The following is a 16997-nucleotide window of genomic DNA, read 5'->3' on the forward strand; positions in this document are numbered from 1 at the left end:
TGGAATGTCACAGGCAGAGGCAGGGGCTCCATGGAGACCTCCCAGGGGTTTCTGGGGATGGGAAAGAGCTGTGTGGTCAGAGGCAGTCACAGCCATCCCATGGTGACATCCCAGGGGTCCTTTGGCTGCAAAGGCACCGATCTGTCACAGGCACTCACAAGGGCTTCACGGTGACATCCCAGGAGTCCCCAGGCTGCCAAAGAACCGGGATGTCACGGGCACTCACAGGGGTTCCTGTCATGGGCAGAGTGGGAGCTTCAGGCAAAAGCTTTATTTCCTTTCTGGAGAAATTCCTGCTGAGTCATGAGGTGGAGAAATGTCCCCCAACAGCCAACACAGATCCTCAAACCCCTGCAGGACCCCTAGACTTCTAGAATTCCTTCTAATAGAAGAGACTGGCAGTGGCTGGATCCCATCCCGACCCTGCAGATTGGACAGGTGGAATTAAACCTTAATGCAATTTGTCCCAAAAGATTAACGATGGAATACCAGATAAATCTGTTTAAATACAGCTATGATTGATGCTGATCATTATTAGATAAAACGGTCTATTTACAACACAGAATAAAATTTTAAAAATAGTTATTTCTCCTCAATATAGGAGCTATACCAATTATAGACTATTCTGCTCTAGGAAGCAATTTTGACGTCACCAGGGCCTTGCTGGAGTGGTTTGAGCCCATTGCAGGCAAAGCCTCCTGCTCCAGCAGGAACTGCCTTTCCTGTGCCAGGAGCAGGGCAGGTCCCGCTGCAGGAAAAGCCCCAGGCAGCCCAAACACAGGGAAGGCCTCGGGCACAAGGGCAGAGTGCCGTGCTGGGAGCTGTGCCAAGGAGAGCCTGAGGCACCAAAGGCGCCTTGGCAGCAGCAGCTGCTTGCAGGGCATGGCCAGAAGCCTCCCTTGGCAACCTGGCCTGGTGGCCAGCACTGCGGTGTCACTGTTGAGTAAGAAATGTCACAGGCTCATCAGAAGGCTGATTGGCATCATGTGCCATATGTTTGGAACTGCTCCTTTTTATATGCTGTTCCGATCCAGGTAGATAAAATCCCAGGGGCACATATCAGAGGTTTGTTAGGGAAGACAGTGTGGATCAATTCTGCCTCGAGTACAGACAAACCCATTGGTGGGATTGTCTTTGCTCAGGGACCAGGTTGTACACGGTGAATAATGCAGAAATATGGAAGAACACGATGTGTACCTCAGGGAGATCTGATTGTGGGGTGAGCCTCATATGCAAATATCACTGTTTGTTGGATGTTACTGCCACTGTCTTTACATTAAACCACACAGACATGAGACAGAAGGAAATGTGTAAGTGTCGAAGGTTTGAGCAAGTGATACAGAAGGAAATGTGTGTCAAAGGTTTGAGCAAGTGAGATGGAAGGAAATGTGTCTGAGTAAGTGAAAGATGGAAGTTTTTACCTGATGAAGTTTTTACATGACGTTTGGTAATATGTTGACGATTCGAAGATAAGGAGTGGAATGTCCTCGGGTGACGTTAGGGTGCTTGCATCCCCAATCGTGTGTTCTGTTTATGCTTGATGTTATGTTCTGTGCCTTCGGGACTGGCTCCGAAAAGTGAAGGTTTGTTTTGTCTTGTTATCAGCCAGCTCACCTCTCCCCAAAGTCTGTGTCTAGGAGAGGCTAGGGCTTGCTGGCTTTCTTGCTTGCTTGCTGGCTTGCTTGCTTTCACTTTGCTCTTGCTCCTGCTTTTTGCTTTTGCCCTTGCTTTTGTTTATTAGTTAGTTTAGCTAGGCAATCCAATTTTTTCCCTGGACTGTTTTTTTTTTCTTTCCCTTTCCTGAATACCATTTGAACCTGCTCAGGATTGGGACCTGGGAAACACCAAGACACACTGAGAGCCAGCATTTTGTGACCTGCAGCAGCCATCCCCAGCACCGGAGACCAATAACAGGGCAACCACTCCCAGCAGAGACTTTCTGAATTTGTCACCTCTTCAGACCGTAGAAAGACTTTTTGTCATCTGGTGTTGTTCATTTTTTTTTGCTGGGGAGTGCTTTGCCTGCTCAATAAACAGGTTGTTTCCACTACTCTCTGAGGAAATTCTTCCCGAGCCAGGTGAGCAAGGGGCTGTGGGGGTTTGCTTTCTGGGGGCTCCTTCTGGAGGTTTTCTCCCAAATTTGCCCAAAACCAGGACACATTACTACATCAGCGGGCTGTTCATTGGTGAGATCCAGCAGGGCCCTGTTCAGCCTGTGCTCAGCAAAATGACTGGCCATGAGCCACTGGTGGATGTACCTCACCATGGCAGGCACCTGGAGAAGGCAGGGGAGACTTGGAAAGCTGCCAGAGGGAGGAATGTCCCCAGCTTCCCCAGAGAAGTGCGTCCCTTGCCACCACACTGCCATGGCCTCAAAGGCTTCCAGTGAGCAGTAGGCATGGCTTGGGAGGCCAAGCAATTCCTGGGAGGATCAAACCCTGGCCACAGGCTGCTTACTTGCTTTGGATTGCAAAACCCCTCCTCTACGAGCATATCCAGCAGGGCAGCACAGGTCTCCTGTGCTGGGCCAGCTCCAGGGCCTTCTTCCTTTTCCTCTACCCAGGACAGCTGGGGCACTCTCGTGGGTCTCTGCTCCATGTCAGTGACTGGATTTGTGGCTACTTGCAGGAGAGATGCCTCGGAAAAGCTCCGAGTCAGCAAGGCCTGAAGTCGTGCCTGGAAGGCACCTTCAAGAGAGAAGCCTCAGGAAGGCTACAGGACAGCAAGTCCTGCACTCTGGTCTCGAGGGCTCCTGCCACAAGGACAGGAGACTCCTGTCAAGGATTGTGGTCTGGCCTCGAGGGCACCGGTGGCAGGGATGGGAGATGCCTCCAGGGCACCAAGTCCCAAGGTCTGCCCTCAAGGACACCTGCAGGAGAGAAGCCTCGGAAAGGCCATGGGTCACCAAGTCCTGTGGTCTGGCCTCGAGGTCAGCCGCAGGAATAACGCCTCAGAAAAGCTCCGGGTCAGACACGAACGAGTGCGCTGTGCGGGGGCTCCTCACGGCACCACTCTGTCCCGTCCTGTCCCGTCGCATGCTCCGAGCACTGTGGCGTGGTCTTGTCACTGCCAGCTCCTATGTCACCCTGTGTCACAAAGGGCCCTTGGACACGCTGTCCCGTTCCATGCCACGGTGACCGTGCTGCACCGTGTCACAAAGGGCCCCTGCACACACTGCCCCCTGCCCTGGGGCTGCCCCCAGCCCACCCAAAGTGGCTCAGGTTGGAAGGAATCCCTCACCCCAAGTGTCTAAGACAGCCCAACAGGATCTTTAGGAATGGCTGAAACTATCAGCAAACGCTGCCCTGCTCTGCGGGCTCAGGGCAGCAGAAGGAGCCCCCAGGGCTGCCGACGCAGCCGCGCTGGGAAGGGCACGGGGCCTTCCACAGAAGCTGGCACGGCCTCCTTGGGACACGTCCCGGCTGGTGGCCATCCTAAACCCGTGGGTGTGACACAGACAAGGAACGTGTGGGCCATGGCACGAATGCTGCTCTGACCCCTGGGGCCCGGGGAGCGCTGACATCAGCAGGTGTGGCAGAGTCCCTGCCCAAGCAGACCTGCCACCCCCCGAGCCCTGGCAGCACCGGTGCCCGTCTCCTGCCCCAGAGACCTGTGCCTGTGGGGGGCTCCTGTGCCAGAGGGAGCCAAAGCCCATGTGCACTGGGGGCTGCGCTCCTGCCTGCAGGGGCTGTTGGCAGGAGCACCTGGAGCAACTGCTGGCAACACTTGGTCTCTGTCAGAAGCTCTTACTCCATGCTGAAATTATTTTCTCATTGAAGTTTCTGCCTTCAGCACAAAAACCCCTTAGCGGCCAAGGCACAGAAGAATCTGGCAAGTAAGAATCCTCAATTCAGGAAAGCTTTACTTCCCATTGCTCGACTCAAGTAGTTCCAGAAAGTTGCAAACTTCCCAAATTAATTGGGATGGCCTGAGGAGGTGAAGAGTTGGAATTTTGCTTCCAATCTCAAAGCAGCAACTCATTTGCCTTAACCTCATCCACTGAGGGCCACTTTACAGAACATAACACTACACAAAAAAAGGGAAAAAACAAGGGCCATTCTTTGGTTTTCTATGAACGGATGATAATATCCTAATTCTCTAAAGAAATAAAAGCTCTCAAGAAATCAAAGTCCACTCAGTGGTAGAAAAGTAGCTCACAGAATTGAGTAGATGGGAAAAGGGCTAATCCTCCCCCGGGTACAGAGATCTGAGTGGCCAGTAAAGTACAGCTCTCCCCTCTTGTTCCCTGCAGGACAATCAGGACCATGAAGAGGAAAAGTCACAGATATTCCTTCTGGCCTCCATAACCAAAGCTGTGCCAAAGCACAGATGCTGCCTTCAAACTGACTCAAATTCCAGCCTAGACCTCTCACCTTCCAGACAACTCCTTCTCCAACACCCCACCAGCACCAAGTCCCCCAAACTCCTGCACAGAAGCCCTCAACACCCCGCCAGGAGCCCCAGCTGTCCACGTCCCTCCGCTGAGCTTTCCCACCCTCCAGCAGACGCCCTGGTTCCCTGCAGGTGCCGTGGGATGGCACTCAGGAGGATCTGCTCCAAGGCCTTCCCCTGGAGCACGCTCAGGCTGCCAGGCCTATGGATCCTGGATCATCCTTCCCACCGAGCCTTCCTGTGCACGGCTGCTCCATTTGCACCTTTGCCCTCAGCTCGGACTTCTCCACTTCACCAGGAGTGCTGGGAAAGGATGGAGAGCAGCCTGGCAAGCTCTTTCTGCAGCTCCCTCTTTACCCTGGGGGAGGTAGAACATTCCACAGGAAAGCAACTGGTGCCACAAGGAGCGAGTGGCCTCAGGCACCTTTGGGGATGGAACAAGGCCTTGGTTTGACATGAGTAAGCACAAGCAATTCACATGAGTAAACAAGTAATTAGCACAGACATACCTAAGTACTTAGCACCGGTTAGCATAACAAAAACCTGTCTGGCCTAACTTGACATGAGAGTGACCTGACAAAAAGCTTTAGACACAGTCTACCAGAAGAACTAAGGGCAAGTGTGGAATCAGCCCTGTGCAGGGAAGCCCTGAGGAAGACTTTGTGCTGCTTTGGGGCATCGAGACCGCTCCTGGCCAGGGCCTGGACATCAGCTTCAAGTATGGGAATCTGACAAAATGTATTTCTAACCCGCTGCCTATGGAATCACCTCAGCAGTGTAAAGATGGATGGTGATTTTGATACAACTCCTATGTCAACCCACTGAAATTTATACATGGTGGAGAAACATTTCAGTGGCTGCAGACCCCTGCCCTCCCGCCAGGTCAATCAAAGGGCTTTTGGCTGACAATGCATTTGTCTGCCGATTTCTTTGAATGAGGGAGACCCCTCAGGACTGCTGTATCCTGAGGGAACACCGTTGGCCTTGGCCTGTAGGCACCTGCACAAGCTTAAAATCAGCTGCCTCAGCTTCCAGGACCTCTCTTGGCCGGCATCCTGACGTGGATGCAGGACTGCTGTGAGGCACTGCTGGGACCCAGCGGGACAGGACCGGCTGTCTCGTGTCCACGCAGCACCCCTCACACAGCCAGGGCCATCCCGAAACCAGACAAACGCTCACGTGTCAGCACAGGGGAGCAAGGAACACTGGGCTCCTCTCAGGGTATCTCAAAGTTCGAGAATCCACCACAGCACTGGTAAATTTTTGGGGGGACCAAGGACTTTGAGTATCAAAAGGGAAACTCCAAATTGTAGGGAGGGAAGTAAAATGCCTGGGACATGTGATTTGTCAAGGGAGCTGGCGGCTGAACCCTGAGAGAATTGCAGGGATAGCCTCACTCCCATGACCAAAAACTAAGAGAGAGAAGTCAGAAGGTTTTTAGGCCTGTTGGGATATCTTAGGTTATGGATTGAAGGATACACGCAGGCCATCAGGTTCTTGTTTGAAAAGTTAGTAGAAGAAGAGATTAGGTGGGAAGAAGACAACAAGCAAATTTTGAAGCTTTAAAGTAAAAATTAGTCAGTGCAGCAGCACTGAGTCTTCCTGCCTTAGACAAACCCTTCTATCTGTTTGTGGATATAGAAAAAGGGGCAGCACATGGAGGGTTAGCCCAGGACTGGGGAGGATCCAGGAAACCAGTGGCCTGTTTATCAAAACTGCAAGACCCTGTCAGCTGGGGGTGGCCAACCTGCATTCAGGTGGTGGCGGCGAGCGCCCCACTCATAGAAGAAAGCAAAAAATTAACCTTTGGAGGAAAATTGAAAATATATATCCCACACTCAGTAAGGAGTATCCTCGGCTAAAAGGCTGAGAAATGGCTCACTGATCCCCAAGTACTAAAATATGAAGCCATCTTAATAGATAATGGTTTAGAGCTAGTCGTGAGTAACCAACTCAACCCTGCCCAGTTTTAGATGGAAAACCAGGTGAGGAATTTATACATAATTGCCTAGAGGTTATAAACTATCAAACTAAAGTAAGAGAGAACCTAACGGATCAACCACTCCACGGTGGGAAACGATTGTACATCGATGGATTTTCACGGGTAATCCAGGGCACAGGGTATTGGGGTAGGCTATATCAGATGAGGAGTTAGTGGCCCCAGAAAAAGGAAAGTTACCTTCCAACTGGTCAGCCCAAGCATGTGAGATGTATGCCCTAAAGTGAGCTCTGGAAATATAAACACAGAAAAGAGAAACAATATATACAGACTCAAAATATGCTTTTGGAGTACTGCATACCTTTGGAAAAAATTGGGAAGAGAGTGGGCTATTAAATTCAAGGGGAAAGGAACTGATTCGCTAAAAACTTCTTTTAGAAGTGTTAGAAACCTTACAATTGCCAGAAGAAGTGGCAGCAGTATATGTTAAAGGACATAAAAAAGGGGTGACTCAAGAAGCACGAGGGAACCATTTAGTAGATTTAGATGCTAAGAATTCAGCCGAATCAGGGGCAGGAAAACTAATGATAGCATTAACCCCTATGAGAGAAATGGAAGAAGTCCCTGTATTCAGTGAGACAGAAGAGAAAGAATTCCTCAAAACAGGAGCCAAGAAAGATAACAAAGGGAAGTGGAGATCAGCAGATGGGAGGCAAATGTTGAATAAACCCTTTGCCAGGAAAATGCTAGAAGGCAAACATGGGACAACACACTGCGGTACACAAGTGCTAAGTGATCAATTTCTAAGGGACTGGGGCTGCATAGGAATTTTTGGGATAGCTAAGCAGGTAATTGAAAGGTGTGTGATATGCCAACAAGTAAATGAGAAGGTCATGAGGAAAACACCCAGAGGAGGGCAAGAACTAGCCTTACAGCCCTTTCAAAACATCCAAGTAGACTTTACCAAGCTTCCCCAGGTACAACGATGGAAGTTTCTACTAGTGATAGTAGGTGACCTGACTCATTGGGTAGAGGCGGTACCCACGGTTAAAGCCAATGCCAATGTTGTGAGTAAAACACTTCTAGAATCAATCATTCCCCAATATGGGATGGTGAAGAGGATTGATTCAGACCAAGGAACTCATTTCACCTCTAAAATATTGCAAAAAGTTGTTCAAACACTGTGAGTAAATGGGAATTGCACACTCCATGGCATCCACAGAGTTCTGGTCACATTGAGAGGATGAATCAAACTCTTAAAAGAGCTCTAGTTAAGCTGATGACTGAAACCCAGATGTCATAGATAAAATGTCTCCCTTTGTCCTTATTAAGACTTAGAACCCAACCCCAGTCAGATCTGGGGGTCTCACCCTATGAAATGACGTTTGGGTTACCCTTTCTGACCTCACCCTAGAGGGTTGCCACCTATGAGGAAGGGGAAGCCAATGCCAAGAAATATGTTATGTCTATAGCAGAAACCTTAGAAGGGCTAAGACATAAAGGGGCAATTCCTCAAACTACCACCTGGGTTTCAGAATCCATAATATTAATCCTGGGGATTGGGTGATGATCAAGTCATGGAGAGATCAGCCTTTAACTCCTCAATGGGAAGGTCCCTTTCAGGTACTGCTCACCACCAAATCGGCCGTGTGAACTGCAGAGTGGGGATGGACTCATGCCCACAGATGGACTCATGCCAACAGAGTTAAAGGCTCAATAGAAGAACCCAAAGAGTGGACTATATACAAAACATCCAGACCAGGTGAAACAACATTGACTCTCAGGCAGGGACTGAGAGACAAGCAGAAAGACAACAAGATGCCCAAAAAGTAGAGCCAAGCTTCCACCAGCCAGCTTGAGAACTGTCTGCCTGTTTTAATGAACAGGAATTACCAGCACCTATTGAGGGGAAGTACACAAGGGATCGTAAAAGGTGATGGGGCAGCATCCTTAAGAAGTAAGACAAGAAATAGAGGGCAAGACCAGGTTGGCCTCTTTGTTCAGCACCAAGAAGACTCCATAGCCCTGCTGCGGGCAGCAACCCCATAGGCATGGTAATGTAGGGACAAAAGGCCATATCGGACCACTGTCATTCCCCAAATGTCTTTGAATACATCAGGGACTGGAGGGCGAGACCGAGCTGGCCTCTGGACCCCTAAGATACACTGACTATGGGTAGCAGCCACATAGCTATGATAGATGGGAGTCAAAGCCATCCTGGACCTCTGTTAGGCCCTTTTGTCCATTCCAAATACGTATGTCTAAGGAAAACCTGAGATTTTTGCTCCTGTTCCCACTGTCCTTGCCCACATCAACAGATGCTAGTATGACTCTTTCAAGAGAGAGAGAAATTATTTTACTTAATTGTTCAAGCATAATGACTTATAGAAAAATAACATGGGGGTTTGTTTAAGATGAGTAATCCTATGGTGACTCTCACAGTTAAGGGGTGAATATTAAGTATATGTTATGAGAAGTTGTGTAGGTGTATAGTTATCTTTCCCTTACCCCTTGCATTGTTATCATGGAATGCCCTCAGTAGTCAGGGCATTTGGGAGGGTCGGCTTGTTGCTATGGCAGCGCCTGAGCTCCAGTCAAGCTGTAAGAAAGTGATCTCCACCACTGGACAGCGAAGGAGGAGTGGATTGACAAGACTTTGGGAGGGGCTGGAGCTATAAAAGACAGAACATCCATTTTGTAGATGAGCACACAGTAGATGACTGAATCCTTTGCTCCGGAAACTGCATTTATTCTTTATTCACTCTTCTGTTGAATTTTGACAAGGTCTTAATAAACCAGTTAAATTTTTGAAAGTGAAAATTGTTTGTCATATGGGGTTGGGGAATGTGGGGCAAGGTTGTCCACACTGGGTCAGACCTCAAGGTAAAACTTCTCTGACCTGGCCAGACCTCCTTAGGAGCGGCCCTACATCAATATCAATCACAGAATGCTGCAATCAGCTCTTCTCTAAAGAGAACAGTAATAAAGACACTCTTTAAAATAGGAATACATATTTCTTAGAAGCTCTTTGAAATATTTCTCCATAACTGTAAAAGGAAACATTCCTAAGGAACTACATTAGAGCAGAGGGAAATAAAGGCAGAGCCATGATTTGGTAAGACGTGCTTATCCTAAAGAGCCCCGTGGTGCATTTGGAGCTGAGCCCTGGAACCTCAGGGCCCAAGAGGAGATTGCACAAACCTGTCCAGGAGTCAAAGTCAGAGAAAAAAACCCAAAGTGTCTCAAAGCATTAATGGGACCCAATGAGGTCCATCCCCAACACAGGCTCCTCATGGACTCCTTGGAGGAGAGAACTGGAGGCCAGAATGGCAAAAAAACCTCTCAGAGACTCAGTGTGGAAAGGAAAATCCAAAGTACCTTAAACTCCTTGAGTATCTCAAAGTATTAATGAGCCCCACTGAGTGTTGTTCCTGACAAAGCCTCTCCAGGGACTAATTACAGCAGATAATTGGAGGCCATGACTGCACAAAGCTCTCAGAGACTCCAAGGCAAAAGCAAAAGTGCTTTGAAAAACCTGCAGTCCCTGGGAGCATGAAGGAGCCCCCAGGGCCATTCCTGAGCAAGGCTCCCCAGGGACTCCTTCCAGCACATCCTTGAAGCCACTGGGATGTGGGCTAGGGGAGGATGCTGAGGGCAGGACAAGGGGCTGACAGTGCCCAGCCTGGCTGGGGCTGTGCCAGGAGGCCCCAGTGCCTCAGGACAAGGTGTCTCCTGACAGCCCTTGGTGGCACAGACCCTGCTGTGCCCCAGGGCACCCGGACTTGGCTTCTCTTTGTCCCCACCTGTCATCAGTGCCTCCAGTTCTCTGCTCTGCCTGGGGCCTGGGGACACTTTCTCAGTCGTGTCCCTCAGTGGGACCCATTAAAAGTCAAAGAAACTTTGGAGCTGGATTCTGACTTGGAGTTCTGGAGAGATTTCTGCAGCTCCCTCTCAGGGCCTGATGTTCAGGGCCTGAGCACAAAGCCCCAGAGGGTCATTAAAGTCCTTGTGCTGTGTCTGTGCTGCTGAGCTGGGCCGGGCTCCTGGCCCAGAGGGTGATGCTGGTAACCAAGGAGAGCTTCAAAAGCACATTTCTCTGGATGAGCAGCCCTTCTCCCAGCCCAGCAGGGCTGGGGCACTGCCTGCAGCCAGCCTGGGCACAGCACAGAGGCACAGAGAGCTTCCATCAGTCAGGGCTGGGAAGGTGCTGAGAAGTGCCTGGGGCAGAATCACTGGCAGCCCTTGGCACAGGAACCTCTGGCTGCAGGACAATGCAGCTGCAGCTCCTGGAGTGATCTCCTACAGCTGGAACATCCCAATGCCCACAGACTCTGTGAGTACATTCTCTGATCATCTCTTGTGCAGAGCAGCCAGGGGTGCCCAGGGCTGTCCTGCAGAGCAGGGTCCTGCAGCCCAGGGCGCTGTGCTGGGCCAGGGACTCTGCTGCCTGCCAGGGACAGCTCTCAGCCGGCCCGGGGAGCTGCTCCCAGCACTGGGGGACAAGATGTGGGGGGAAGGAGCCACCCTGAGCCGGGCAAGTGCTGCTGCTGAGAGGTGCTGGCTGGGGCAGGGCTGCTCCCAGCTCCAGACCAGCCTGAGCACAGCTTTGGAGGACACTTCCCAAAGAAGGTAAACCTGGGATTGCTGTAAAAATCAGGAACTTTGCTGAGAGTGTTTTGAATTTCGTGCTTAAAGCAGGATGGGAAAGTTGGGGTGATGACAAAAAGAGTTTTGCTTTTTATACATTTTTCATATATTCCTATCTGTGTAAATTACAATTTTATAAATATAAATCTATAATCCTTACCTAACTCTATTAAACTATTAATTAATTCTATTTAACTACTATTATATACTTAATATAGTTATAAACCTTAATTAACTCTAGTATGTTTCCTTACCTTTCTCTTAGATTTTAGAACAATAACCTGTCTAAATACATTTTTTAAATACTATATAGTCTTCTTATAAGGAAGAGGACCTACAAGAAGAATGTTTTGGTTTTTGAATGTGAGCAGTGATAGCCAAAAGTGGGGCAAAGAATTCCTTGGACCTACTCCAATGGGTTGAGCCAGGGGTTTGTAACTGGGGCAACTGAAACATCTATAAAATGTTCCTGTTAAATATCCTAATTAATCAACCTTAATAAATTGTTGAAATTATTGGCTGGGTGTGCCCCATCCCCACTGGGACACCTGGAAGTTTCCAATAAAGGTCTGGTTTTCACTTTATTATTCTAACACTGTTGCAAGGGATTTTTTTCTCTTTTGATTATAGACAACAGGGGGATGAGAGAAGCAGAACAGGAATTGTGATCCCAGAATCACAGAACATTCTGAGTTGAAAGGGACACACAGGATCATCAGAGGAATGTTTGAACATTTACAGAGACTCCAGAACTGTGACTTTGGGTGGTCAGTCTCTCTGCTGGCAGCCTCCCAAAGGGCCTCCAGCCACTCCTCAGCCCTGGACAGCAGCAGCATCACCTTTGCAGGGCCCAGCAGGGCTCTCCTGAGCTGCCCTCGCCCAGCTGCACACAGACCCTGCCCCAGCCAGGGCCCTGCACACAGGCAGGTTTCTGTAGGGCCGGGCCGAGGGCACCCAGGGTGGGATGGGCTCTGTGAGCGCTGGCAGGGACAAGGCACCTCTCAGGAGGGAATGTCCAGGCCCAGGGAGATGCTCAGGGAAGCAGAGGGGGCTGAACAGAGCAGTGCTGGGGCAGGAGGGCACTGTTGGTGTGTGGGAGGTGCCGGGCACAGCTGGGCACGGGAACACTGTCCTGAGTGCCCGGCTGTCTCTGCCCTGCCCTCTCAGGCACAGCACCACAACATCTTCTCCTGTTTCTGCACTCCCCTGATATTGTCAGTGTTATCTGGTGCTCTCAGGGAGGCTCTGGCCTTTGCAGCAGCTGAGTCAGGCACTGCGCTTGGCATTCCTGCCATGAAGGGCTGTCCATGGGAATGGGGTGTCCAAGCTTCCCTGGGACCTGTGGGGCTGAGGGCAAAGCAGTCCATGGGAAAGGGGAATGAGCTCAGCCCCTCCCATCATGGGCACACCCAGGGATCTCCTTGCTGTGCCCTTCCCAGCTCTGAGCTGCCCTCCTGGGTGCAGAGCTGTGCCAGAGCCTCTGGGAGTTCCCTGAATGTCCCACGGGGAAGTGCAGAGATGCCACAGGTGAGACCTTGCCCAGAGACCTTTGGAGAGGGTGAGAGATTCAGGGATCCCTCTGCTCTGGGCAGGGTCTGGTTTATCCCAGGGTGACCCAGGAGTGTGACCGTGCTCTGATTGCAGCCAAAGGTGCAAAGCCAGGGCAGTTGGGAACAAGCCCATCCAGCCCCTCACCTGCCCTCAGCCACAGGGAATCCCTTGCTGTTCACATATCTCAGTGGCAAACTCTGAGGGCAGTAGGAATGCTGGTGATTTCTAACCTCAGAGAGCCAGGAATGATGTGTGGGTAGGAAAAACATTCCCTACATCTTCTCACTGCTATCCTTGTCCTGTAGACCTGGGAGTGCAGATGCTACCAACGCTTTCTGCATTAGGAGTGATTCCCCTGACAAATCCTGAATATCCAGCCTTGTCCCTCTGCCACATGGCCACAAACCCAGGGCAGTGGGGCAGGGATGGCTCCTCGAGAGCCCCCACGCACAGCCCTGGCTGCTCCTGGCACACTCAGCCAGCACAACTGGAGCTCAGGCAGGGACCTGGGTGAAGGATTTCCCAGAGCAGGAACAAGGGTGGGTGAGTCCCAGCAGGACAGTCTGCAGGGAATGGCCCAGGTTTGGCTCCAAGCAGCCTCTCCTGAATTGTCACTGTCCTTTCTCCATGAACAGGTCCCCATGTGCAGCCACAGCCAATGTCCAACAGCAGCTCCATCAGCCACTTCCTCCTGCTGGCACTGGCAGACACGCGGCAGCTGCAGCTCCTGCACTTCTGCCTCTTCCTGGGCATCTCCCTGGCTGCCCTCCTGGGCAACGGCCTCATCATCAGCGCCGTAGCCTGCGGCCACCACCTGCACACGCCCATGTTCTTCTTCCTGCTCAACCTGGCCCTCAGCGACCTGGGCTCCATCTGCACCACTGTCCCCAAAGCCATGCACAATTCCCTCTGGGACACCACCACCATCTCCTACACAGGATGTGCTGCACAGCTCTTTTTTTTTGTCTTTTTCATCTCAGCAGAGCTTTCCCTCCTGACCATCATGTGCTACGACCGCTACGTGTCCATCTGCAAACCCCTGCACTACGAGACCCTCCTGGGCAGCAGAGCTTGTGCCCACATGGCAGCAGCTGCCTGGGCCAGTGGCTTTCTCAATGCTCTGCTGCAAACGGCCAATACATTTTCCCTGCCCCTGTGCCATGGCAATGCCCTGGGCCAGTTCTTCTGTGAAATCCCCCAGATCCTCAGGCTCGCCTGCTCCAAATCCTACCTCAGGGAACATGGGCTCATTGCAGTTAGTGCCTGTTTGTTCTTCGGCTGCTTTGTGTTCATGGTTTTCTCCTATGTGCAGATCTTCAGGGCTGTGCTGAGGATCCCCTCTGAGCAGGGACGGCACAAAGCCTTTTCCACCTGCCTCCCTCATCTGGCCGTGGTCTCTCTGTTCCTCAGCACTGCAGCATTTGCCAATCTCAAGCCCCCCTCCATGTCCTCCCCATCCCTGGATCTGGCCCTGCCAGTTCTGTACTCAGTGGTGCCTCCAGCCCTGAACCCCCTCATCTACAGCCTGAGGAACCAGGAGCTCAAGGCTGCAGTGAGGAGACTGATCACTAGGCAATTGCAGAAACATTAAACTGCTGGTCAATTTCTGCAAATCACTTGAAATAAAAGTCATCCTTGATACTTCTTGTTGGTTTCATTTTGAAAATATTTCTTCTTTGTTTTCCTTTCTTAATTTGTCCACAAGGAAATGACATTATTTGTGCCGTTTCTCATTTTATTTCTCTCCACCTTACCTGTGGCCGTGTCAATGAGGGGCTGTGCACTTGGTGGCTTTAAAGGAACTAAAGGATGTCCCAGAAAAGTTTTCTGCAGAGATGCCCTTTTGTTGCCTTCTCTGGGGCTGCAGCAGCAATGTCTGTGTGCAGAGCTGGGGCAGATCAGTGCTGGCACAGCAGCTGTGCCCAGCAGCAGCAGCACTTGGTGTTGCCAGTGCTGCTCCCATGGCCCTGCCCCGCTGCCCTGGTGGCCCTGGTGTTGCTGCAGGGCCTGAGTGCTCTCGGGGCCGGGCACAGTCCTGGGGGTGGCAGTGCCGGGGCTGCAGCAGGGACAGCCCATGGGCACTGCTGGGGCAGCGCTGACGCCTCAGGCAGGGCCTGGGGGCTCCAGGCTCCTTGCCCAGGCTCTCTCAAGAACACGGCCAGGCCAGTGCTCAGCACAGAAAACCCCCGTGAGCAGCCCCAGGCTGGCCGTGGGCAGGCTGGGGGCAAACAGCATGGCTGGTGCTCTGCAAGGGCCCTGGGGGAGACAGGAAGGAGCAGCAGAGCAGGGGCTGATCCATCCCCAGTGCGCTGGACAGCCCAGGGCAGCGTCCCAGAGCGTCCTCATGGAGCTGCCAACAACATCCCCCCTCTGCAGCCCTGGCCTCTCCCCCAGCTCACACAGGTGCCGCATCCTTGCAGGCACAGCCACGGCAGCGCTGGCTCAGGAGCCCCTGTTTGCATTGCACACAGCAGGCGGGAGCACCCCCATGCTGCTGCTGTGGGGACATGAACCTGAGGGAGCACAAATGCCAGCAGCCCCTGGGGCCAGGAAGGGCTGGGGGATGCCAGGGAAACCACTCAGCTTTGTCCTGGCCTCTGCAGTCAGCCAGAAAGTTTGTTCCCATCAGCTGGGAGTTTCCTGTCCCACTGCAGACGCTGTTGCTCAGAGCCAGGGCTGCCTGGCAGCCACCCCCAAACTGCCCTGAGCATTTCCTTGGCTTCACCTTTGCTTTCTTTACTCTTCCTGCTACAGATTTCTTCCTATTGCCCATCCCTGTTCCCTCCCCTGCAAACAGCCCATCCCTGATTGCCCTTTCCTCTCTGGCCCCACTCCCCATTCCAGTTCCTGACTTGGCACCATGGGATCGTCCCTTGGGGTGCAGGATCATCCCACAAGTGCTGCAGGAATTGTCTGCAGGCTCCTGCGGTGCCTCGTGCTGCTCCCTTGCCAGAGGCAGCCCAGGCCAGGGGGGCACATCTGGGCTGCTGTGTCTGGCTGTGGGGCTGCCTGTTCTAGGCAGTGAGGAGGGGCTGCAGAGGCTCTGCAGGACTGACAGGATGGGCTTTGGGGCTGTGAGGAGAAGCTGAGGGACCTGGGCTGCTGGAGCTTCTGAAGAGGCGGACTAGGGCTCCTCCTGCAACTGCTCCAAGGGTGGTTTCAGAGAATCACAGAATCAGCAAGGCTGGAAAATACCTTGGAAATCATCAAGTCCAGCCTGTGCCCTGAAACCGCCTTGTCTCTCCTGAGCCTCCTCTTCTCCAGGATAAAATACCCCAGCTCCCTCAGTCGCTCCTCACAGGACTTGTGCTCCAGACCCCTCACCAGCCTTGTTGCCCTTCTCTGGACACGCTCCAGCCCCTTCAGGTCCTTCCTAAATTGGGGGGTACAGAACTGGACACAGCACTGGAGGTGCTGCCCAACCAGTGCTGAGCACAGGGGGAGAATCACTGCCCCGTTCCTGCTGGCCTCACCATTCCTGATCCAGCCCAGGAGCCATTGGCCTTCTTGGCCACCTGGGCACACTGCTGGCTCATGTCCAGCCTGCTGTCCATCAGTCCCTGCAGGTCCCTTTCTGCCTGGCTGCTGTCCAGCCACTCTGTCCCCAGCCTGTAGCTCTGCAGGGGTTGTTGTGGCCAAAGTGCGGGACCTGGCACATGGACTTGTTAAACCTCACCTTGTTGGATCTGAGCCTGGATCCAGCCTGTCCAGGTCCCTCTGCAGAGCCCTCCTGCCTTCCAGCAGATCAACACCCCCAGACAACTTGGTGTCACCACAGTTCCATGAGGCCCCAGAGTATCGCAATGGTCTCCATGATTCCATGAGGCCTCCCAGTGTCACAATGTCCCTCTGGTGTCACAAAGTCCCTTGGATCCTTGGGCCCTGCAGTGTCACAATGGCATCGTGGTGCCCCAGGGCCCTGCAGTGTCACAATGGATCATTGATTCCATGAGGTCTGGCAGGGCACCAATGCTCTCCTTGGTTCCCGCTGTCTCCCACACCTCCCACTGTCAGGCTATAGAAGGACACCTGGTGTCCACCTGGTGGTGGGTGACTCCCTCCTGAGGGGAACAGAGGGCCCCATATGTTGACCAGACCCACCCCACAGAGAGGTCTGCTGCCTCCCTGGGGCCCGGGTACGGGATATCACTGACACACTGCCTGGGCTGATTCAGCCCTCTGATTATTACCCACTGCGGTTACCCCAGGCTGGCAGTGGTGAGATTGAAAAGAGGAGTGTCAGGGCAATTAAAAGGGACTTTAGGGCATTGGGTCAGGTGGTTAATAGGACAGGGGCACAGACAGTCTTTTCCTCAGTCCCTCTGGAGTCTGAGAAAAACGCTGAAAGCAATAGGAGAGCTCACATTATCAACGAGTGGCTCAAGGGTTGGTGTCATTGCACAAATTTTGGATTCTTTAATCATGGGGCAACTTTTACAGCACCTGGCCTGCTTGGACCAGACGGGCT

At 52.2% G+C, this 16997-nt stretch overlaps 2 protein-coding genes across 2 annotated transcripts in view; one reads left to right on the plus strand and one right to left on the minus strand.

Moving 5' to 3' along the window:
* The window catches only part of LOC137466329 (zinc finger protein 420-like), a 127726-nt gene that overhangs the window by 69118 nt on the left and 41611 nt on the right, over nt 1-16997 (minus strand). The window lies entirely within an intron of this gene.
* LOC137466326 (olfactory receptor 14J1-like) lies at nt 12540-14120 on the plus strand. The gene has a single exon (XM_068178088.1). It carries the CDS (start codon nt 13188-13190, stop codon nt 14118-14120), a length of 933 nt encoding a protein of 310 aa, XP_068034189.1. The 5' UTR covers nt 12540-13187.

Source organism: Anomalospiza imberbis, unplaced genomic scaffold (genome assembly GCF_031753505.1).
Source record: "Anomalospiza imberbis isolate Cuckoo-Finch-1a 21T00152 unplaced genomic scaffold, ASM3175350v1 scaffold_175, whole genome shotgun sequence".
NCBI lineage: Eukaryota > Metazoa > Chordata > Aves > Passeriformes > Viduidae > Anomalospiza > Anomalospiza imberbis.

Bases quoted from the DNA above. Each gene is read 5' to 3' on its own strand.
- LOC137466326 (XM_068178088.1), top strand. From the start codon at position 13,188: ATGTCCAACAGCAGCTCCATCAGCCACTTCCTCCTGCTGGCACTGGCA.